The sequence below is a fragment of the Nematolebias whitei genome, chromosome 5 (genome assembly GCF_014905685.2).
Source record: "Nematolebias whitei isolate Nwh7 chromosome 5, NemWhi1, whole genome shotgun sequence".
Lineage (NCBI taxonomy): Eukaryota > Metazoa > Chordata > Actinopteri > Cyprinodontiformes > Rivulidae > Nematolebias > Nematolebias whitei.
This window is the reverse complement of record NC_056502.1, coordinates 21,030,119-21,038,950: the sequence shown is the minus strand read 5'-3', so window position 1 is coordinate 21,038,950 and position 8,832 is coordinate 21,030,119. Positions and strand designations below refer to the sequence as shown.

Here is an 8,832-nt window from a genome sequence, read left to right as displayed (position 1 = left end):
GGGGGGGCATGAACCAACTGGTTCATGGCTGAACAGTATAAACAGATTAATGTCCATAAATTGATTATAAATCAATTGAACTGATTGGTAACAATAATCATGAACTGATTAGTGACAATATAACCAAAATCACAGACACGACTTGTGACTGATAACAACATCTCACACTGTAATGCATGCAGACAGAAGTGAGCTTAAACAGAGTTCCATGAGAACAACAATATTCATTCTGTTAGAGCACTAAGGACAGAATGTGTCATGGAACGAGCCGTTACATCACGTAGGTAAAAGCGAATAAATGAGCAGGGTGTTGACCATGCAGCCGCAGTGCAAATGTCCTGCATTGACAAACCATTATGCAGAGCAGTCGAAGATGCGATACCCCTGGTCGAGTGTGCTTAGAGGTTGACAGGAGGCTCTAAATCTGATGCTCTGTAGGCTTCAGAAAAGGCCTCACACAGCCAGTGTGATAAGCGCTGGATGGATAACGGCGACCTGTAGAAACATCTCTATAATGCACAAACCATTGTTGAGTTTGAAACGCATTGCAGCTGTGTGCGTTATGTAACACGTCAAACGCCCGCACCGGGCAGAGAAGATGAAAAGATGCTTCCTCTTCTGATCTGTGGGGGGGAAAAAACCCCTCCAACGATATCACTCTTGATTTAAAAGAGCTCGTGATGTTTTAGGCATAAAAGCTGGGTTGGTCTTAAATCAGCTGAGCTGCCCGTCAGCCTAATTCTAAGGCATGACGAAGCAACAGAGAGGGCAGATAATTACTTACCCTCTTAGCGGGTGTTAAAACCAGCAACAGGGCTGTTAAAAGAGACAAGAATTTAAATGAAACCTGATCCAGAGGCTCAATTGAAGCTTTGATCAGGGCTCGCAGGACCAGCGTTAAACCCACTGTGGAAAACAAGTGGGCGTGAAAACAGGCCTACATCTCTGTACACCTTTTAGAAACCGCTTCATCAGCGGGTGATAAAAGCTGTTCTGACTCCAAACCCTTTGTGGCAGGAAGAGATGGCTGCAATCGTACGTTAAAGCGTACTGAAAGCCAACTCCCTATCCATCAGCTGTTGTAGAAAAACAACACGCCGCTTAAAAGGCATGAGGTGGTCTCTAAACCTTCTCTGTGCACCAGCGCTGAAAAGCCGTCCCCTTGATGTGTACAGAACTGTGGTAGATGCAGCACGTGAATCTTGAATTGTGCACACTATCTCCTGAGGGAGACCCATCCTCTAAGTGGAACCGCTCAGCGGTCAGACCCACCGGTGTTGACCTATTTCTGGGTAACTCTTGGTCGCTCCTCCTGCCTGAAGGAGAGCATCCTTCCTCCATGACAGTTCCACGGCGACCCAACAACAGACGTTGCAGGCCTGGGAACCATAGTGCGTTCACACGCCGGGAGCCACCAAGGAGGGCTGTCAATCCCTCCTCTTGAACTCGGTTCATGGACCGTAAAAAACAGAGGAGGTGGGGGGGAAAGAAACGCGTAAAAAGCGTTTTGGGCCACCGACTGTGAGCAAATGCGTCCCCCCCCAGCGATGGATCGTCTCGCGGGCTCAGGGAAAACCGTAGTTGACATTGAGCGTTCTTCTCGCATCGCAAACAGGTCCACAGCTGCTTTGCCAACTTCTGCTGCGTCTGAAAAACATCAGATCCGGATGGAGGATCCGGTCCACATAACGTGGGCCGCCCTTGGACGTCACATCAGCCCCTCTGTTCAGAACATCGGATATGTAAACTGCTCTAATAAAAGCAGGTTTGATGAACCCAACTCAGTAGCTTCCGCGCAATGTGTAACATCTGGGCTGAACGCACACCCCCCTGGCGGTTTATGTACGCAGCAGTCACCATGTTGTCTGTGTGAATCAACACGTGTTGATTCTGTAGCACGGGAGCAAAAAGTTGAATCACATTCAGCACTGTGCGACACTCCAAAACATTGATGTGGGCTGATGTGCGGTGGGGCCACAGCGCCCCTACTGCTTGAGATAGGCATGTTCCCCACCCCAACCTGACAGAGACGCGTCCGTGAAGACTGACACGTGACGTGGATCTGCTGACGGGGACTCCCTCTGACAGAGCCAGGGTGTTTCCCCAGTGTCGGAGGTCTGCTCCCATGGAGGGAGGGACAGTGATCATCCGTCTCTTTTGTTTTACTGGATCCACACGCAGACGCGTAAACCACCTCTGGAGGCGCCTCATGTGTAACAAACCCAGCGGGACCACTGTGTGAGCTGATGACGTCATTCCCAACAGCTTCATGACGGAGACAGCTGTTACCACTTTGCCAGGTCTTACGTGGCGTAATTGGTTTTTAGAGTGTCGATTCTTGTTTGTGATAAACGAGCCGTCATGGTAATTGAGTTTAATTCCACTCCCAGATAACAATTATCTGGGCCGGGAAAATCGAGCTTTTCTTCCAGTATGGCGAAAACCAGATTTAGCAGGTGTGATGCTAACACCTGAGCCTGTATCAATGCTTCCTGTCTGGAGTGAGACAGGGGCAGCAGGTCGTCCAGGTAAAAACAAAACCCTCATCCCTGCTTGTGCAGTGGATGCAGGGCTGTCTCCACACACTTGAGAACGTACGAGGCGCGAGGGAGTACCCAAAAAAGGCAACCTGTTGTACTGGTACTTCATCCCTTGAAAGGCGAAACGCAGAAATTTTCTGTGTTTTGGGATGATTGGTGTGTGAAAATAGGCATCTTTTAAAACGATGGAGACAAACCAGTCGTTTTCCTGGATGTTGTCCAACAGCTGTCTGTTCATCAACATGTGAAAAAATCTGTTCATGATCGCTTTGATGAAAGCTGACAGATCCAGAATCGGTCTCATCCCTCCGGTCCTTTCGGGGACCAGGAAGTAGCTTGAGTAAAACCCTGTGTTTTCCTCCTCGTTGGGAACTCTTGAGATTACACCTTTTATCAGAAGCTCTTGGATTTCTGCATTTAAGGCTGAGACTTGGTCTGGTGATGACAGGACCGTCTCTATAACTCCTCCGAACGGAGGGGGTCGGGTTGCAAACTGCAGCGTGTAACCCTTGCATAACACTCTGTCCCTCCATCTGTCCGGTGAGCATGTTTTTAACCACTCTGCGTGACGTTCGTGGAGTGGACGTGCGTTTAAATGATGTGCCGTGTTTTGAACGGATGTCATCCAAACCTCCGCCTCGACCGCCGTCATGCGTCGCGGAAATGTTTTCCGCGTGACCCAAGGCGAGGCTTTCTCGAAAGGGCTGTTCTGCGCGCGCCCGCGCGCTGTGACTGGATCGCGGACCAACCTTCATGTCCGGGCGGGGCGGTGTGTGCTGAGGCGAGGCGTGTGTCAGCTGATGAAGTGAAGGTTGTGAGCCTCGCGGGAGCGCACGTTTCCTCTGGAGGGACGCGCGCCGCTCTCGCTGAGGGCGGGGCCCGTCATTGGATTCATTCAGCTGTCTCACGCTTATGCCGCCGTGAGCTGCTGATCGCTGGGACGCGGTGGATGACGGCCACTCGCGTTCATACAGGAGAGGCGTGTGTTGTTTTCGCTGAGAGCAGGGACCTCCACCGGACCCGGCCTGCGGTCCCACATTTATCCCGATGTGGGCCGGTGAGCGCCGGGCAGCTGTGCGTGCATCATCGACACAGTGCCGTTGGATGGAGGCTGCTTGTCTCGCTCGGGAGCGCGTAAACACCGTTGGGAGGTGATCGTGCGGGCCTGATTGACAACAAGTTATTTCGCTTACCGTGGTGTCACGTGAGCGTCTGGGCATGTGAGGGAGCGGCGGTGGATTTAAAAAACCTTTATTTAAGGACACCGGCTCTTTATGAGTGGAGGGTGTGTAGCGGCTGTGAGCTCATCCGAGCTTACAGACTGGCTAAAAACAGGCGTTTTGATCTTTGAAAAATCATTTATTCAATTCCTGTGTCATTTATACACACATCCTCCGCAGACCGTCATTTCTTAAAACTTCTCCCCCGTGAGCTCTGCGGTTTGTTTGCTCCGAGCGCCGTCTGCAGGCGATCTCTGGGGAAAACGCTGAAGTGCAGGCTGCCGGACTGAGGAGGGGTGGTCTCTGGCGGGCGGGGCTGGTGGTGGAGCTGGGCGAGACGAAGCTGCTGCTGCCGTGGAGCGTCGATGTCTCTGCCTCTGCTTTTGACGATCTCTCCAGCGGGCTGGAGGACGGAATGAGCCGCGCGGCTAGATGAGATGGCGTACAGCTTCCGACGTCTCCTCCGACTGCTTCGAATTCGTCAGCATGGACGTCAAGCTGCTTCCGAACAGCGCGTCCGATGAGATGGGGCCCTCCATCCGGTCTTTGTGCAGCTTTTCCGGCAGCAATGGAGAGTGACGGAGCCAGATGGAACGTTGGATTACCGTCATCCATGCTACAATCCTCGACAGGCAACCCGAGGGAGCGGCGCACATGTTGAGGATGGCGTCTGCCGATCTACACAGGGAGCTCTTAGTCTCCTCCGGCAGGTCTGAGGTCTCAGCCTTTTCGACATGCTAAATGCTAGCAGCGCATGTTGTTGCTAACTGCGGTTGCCTGAAAACACGTCGGTGGGCTCGATTGGAGAGCTTTGGTCGCCGTCTGGTTCCTCCGGAGGGACGGGACGCTGCTCCGACCTGGACAGCTTCGCTCCGGAAGCTTCCGCGAGGCTTGGCTCCAGGGGAGGGAACCGAGGAATAGCGTCAGTTGCCTTACAGAAGGAGTTCTTTGTCTCCAAGGCAGGTCTGCGGCCTTCAGTCCCTTGGACATGCTATATGCTAGCAGCGCACGTTGTTGCTAACTGCGGCTGCCTGGAAAAACACGTCAGTGAAAAATAACCTTTCCGCCGATCATCCGAACTGGCGGGAAAAGGCGAGGGACGTAGAAAAAGGGGGTCCCTTCATGTCAGCCTCCTCCCGGGTTCCGCCGGGCAACCCCTGAGGGCGCTGTCGGCCGGGAGCGGTGTGATCGCCGATGCGAAAACGAGGTGGGATGGGGTGAGCATTCACTCAGCCCCCCTCCACCTACACTACGCTCCCCGGGAGGGAATGAGCAGCGGGGGCTGCAGCTGAGCACACCTTGCCCCGGAGGAACCATCCGGTTCGCCCCGAGGGTCGGCGATAAGAGGAAAAAACACAAGATGGCGTTGTCCAGCGTGTAGTGACCTGTCACTGGGAAATGTTCCACGACGCTTACCTTGGAATAAGACTGCTGTCATCTTCTCCTCGGGGAGGAGAACTCACCGGACGACCGGAGGTCGACTGCCGGGCCCAGCATCCTTCACAAGGTTGGTCATTTACACAACTTATCTTCTTTGTTCTTCTGACAGTGCTATATTAGCTCGCTGAAGAAAAAATGGGAGCCGATTTCCCGCTCTTAACGTAATTTATACGGACCGGGTAGGGCCCACACAGCGGGTGGGCGTGGACTAATTTTTTTTCAGTGCTTATGCTCTGCATAACGGGATAAACCCACTAAAGCGAAGGCCTTAAAGGGCGAAGCTTATATGACATAGAACAGGCTTTTAGAGTTAATGTACCTCCATCTTTCAGTGTTTGTCAGAGTTCCTTGCTTCTACAGCTGACCTGGGGTCAGCCTAAGCTCAACTGATTTCAGTGAACATAATTGAACGGCACTCATTTTCACATAAAGTCTCACAGTTGATGCATTTGAGAGAAAAGCAAACGATGAGGTTGAGAGAATTCTAGACCTGTGAGATGCGGCTGGTGTTTTAAAGTGATAGGTCTCCAAAGTTCTAAAGTGGGGGAGGCTTTATTCTCCACCTAGATAAAGTCAGCAGAGAACTGTGATGCTTGACAGACATGCAACCACCCACACTAATGAAAAATATAGTTATTTACAGTGACAAAAATATAATCTTGAAGATATTTGAAACCATCCATTCCTGTGATTTTCCCAAGGAGTTGTGTTTAAATGAATCATATCTGTTTAACAGGAAAACATAGATTTATGTTGATGAAATCAAACCTTCTTACCTTGTGGGGTCCCACAAGGCTCTGTTCTTAAACCAGTTTTGTTCACATTTGCAGTCGGAGAAGGCAGCAGCTTTCTGTGGGAATTTTTTTTTTTTTAAGTTGATCTAAAGATTACAGCTGATGTATTGGGATGAACACTGAAATGTCCCAATATAAATGAGTAACAAGTTCACATCATAAATTCAGTCAACGCAATCCAGTTGTTGTATCAAATAGTCAGAAACAGTATTTCACAAAATGCCAATTAGTAAAAAAAAAAAAAAAGTCTAAAAAAAGCCAGCAGATTGCTTCAAAACCTCACTTTGGTCCGATTCAGAGCGAGTACAAAGGTGACAGTAGAATGGATCAACTCCCCTTCAATGGGAAAAAAAACTTCTGGCAGGTTCTGCACAGAAAAATATAAAAGCAGAAAAACGTTTAGCAACTGTAAAGAACCAAGAGGCTGCCACATGTTTACTGAGCCCACTTCCCGTTGTTCATCACCACCTGTCATTTTGTTGCAACTCGTTGTATTTGCTGTTTTTTCCTCCACAGGAAGTCAAAGGAGGAGGCCTGGGTGAGCAACGACACTTACTGGGAGCTGAGGAAGGAACCCGGCTTCGCTCACATCGATTTTCCTGCTCTGTGGTGACTGCAGATCAGCAGATCGCACCCATCTCAACCTGCACAGCCTCTACTGTGATCCAGGCTGGTTCTGGTGACGTCTGTAGCCCCCGCCTGCCATCTGCATTCAGATCTAGTCTTCATCAGAGTTCTTGCCTTAATAACAAGTGCTTCTCTACGCTGTGGAAACTTTTGTGGAAACATGTAAGAATGTTTGGTGTTTAATCAGTTTTGGGGACTTTTACACACATTTTGGCTCCTTGTAAATTAAGTCGCTCAGAAAAGAACAAGTTTGGATGAAAAAAAAATATTAATCATTTTTAGAGTTAATCTATGTTTGCTTAAAATATTCTGAACAACATAAGTTTTTGTTTTAACATTGACATTTTCTACCTCGGATATAAACTAGCCTTGAAATGTCAGTGATGGGGTGTGCACGTCCAATATTTATTCTGCATCGCCTGATGCCTTACTGGTTGTACTCGCGTTGTTTAATTTATTTTACTGTGCTGCCTAAAATACATTTTGTAAAAATGCACACAAATTCGTCAAATGGCTTTTAGATCCTCACTGTGTGGAGCTTGGTGTCTCAGAAAAGCCTTTACAGATGTTTAACTTTGACTGTGCAAATGATTGTGCAACTATCGCAGCTGTAGCAAACATCCATTCCACTCTTTCCTTTTTCAACTTTATTTATTGAACCATACTGACACCGTGCCCTGAAACTAAAGTGTCTACGACTGTATGCTCAATGAATCAAAAATAAAATCATATTCTTTCTTTTTGTCAAGTCTTTTTTAAGTCACTTTATCTTGAACTTCCCTGAAAAGTTTTCTTACTGCAAACAGTCATTTTTAACCTGAAATATTGTCATAAACTTCAGTTCAAAGTACAATAGCAATGACAAAAGTTGTCATGATGTCAGAGTTTTGAGGCCATGAAAAGTATTTGACTGAAGCAGTAGAATTTAGTGAGAGCTGGAATGCCAGGCCGGCCTAAGCCTCCATGGAGCCATAAGCAAAATTTGGTTTTGGGCCCTCTATTTCTGCAAATAATGTAGATTACTGCAATCAAAAGTCCGAAGATCAGGTCATTCGCTCACCTAACATAAACTCCTTGCAACTCTGACAACCCTGTTTACATTATCCTATATGTGTAGTGGTACTAAAAGTAACAAAAGAAAAAAAAAACACTAGTATGCAATGTATTTTACAGCCATCGTGTCATCTGGTTTATTATCTTTGGTTCCAAAGAACTGCAACAGTAATGTTCAAAATAATTTGTAGTGCAAGATGAACAACAAACAACAGACAAAATAACTTGGATGCATAAAAATTAATTAAATTGTGCAAAAAACAGACAAAAATAAAATATCAAGGAAATAAATAATGTAAATGAACAATTAATTTAAAACCATGTAAAATTTTATTGTTTTTTTTATTTAAAAAAAGACATTTAAAGTTTAATAATTAGTTCTTAAAACTATGTAAGTGTATGCAACAATTTGCAAAAGCTGAACTTAAAATATTAAACGACCTTTACCCACACATTTGACCCATTTGTTTCTTCTTCCTCAATACTTCACAAACTTCCTAAAACCTGTGCTTCCGAGCTTTTCTGGACGCAAAGTAATTTATGACATCACTGTAAGAAATCTGACGGCCAACTTTGTTGTTAATACTAATCACTGCCAGTCCACTCAGTCGTTCTTGTGCTATGTGTGACACGGGGTGGGGGACCCGGACTTTGACTCGGAGCACACCCGGTGCCTATACTGTATACTAATGAGCCAGGCAACACTGCAAACTGAAAGTGGAGGTGGGGAAATGGGGCATAGGTGCTTTCATATATGGGCCCAACACGGGTGAGAATGTATAGCCACTTCTACATAAACACTATTTTGAAACTAATAAACCACCTGGTTACACATGGAAGATCTCAAATAGTTCTTTATTAGTTTGAGATTGGAAAAGCTCCTCTGCAGATAAAACTGTGTCAATCATATAGAAATCATTACTAAAAAAAAAAAAAAAAATGATTCCACTTAGGGTGCCCCTAGTGGCCCTGGGGCCCTAAGCAGCCACTTAGCCTGCTTGTGTCTTGGGCTGGCCCTTTACCTTGTTTATATAAATAATAATAATAATAATGTCATCACAATGTCAGCACTGTATGTTTCCATACAATGGCGAAATTAGTCTCTGCATTTAGCCCATCCACCACCAGGTGGTGCAGTGGGCAGCTTTTGGGGGCTCC

The 8,832-nt window shown here is 47.2% G+C and overlaps 1 protein-coding gene across 1 annotated transcript in view; it reads left to right on the top strand.

Moving 5' to 3' along the window:
- The window catches only part of osbpl3b (oxysterol binding protein-like 3b), a 42,159-nt gene extending 35,155 nt beyond the window's left edge, over window positions 1–7,004 (top strand). Inside the window, exon 22 of the mRNA XM_037677003.1 lies at window positions 6,511–7,004. Coding sequence (XP_037532931.1) covers window positions 6,511–6,607 — 97 coding nt within the window. The 3' untranslated portion in view covers window positions 6,608–7,004. The remainder of the gene's footprint in view (window positions 1–6,510) is intronic.
- Window positions 7,005–8,832: the final 1,828 nt, after the last annotated feature.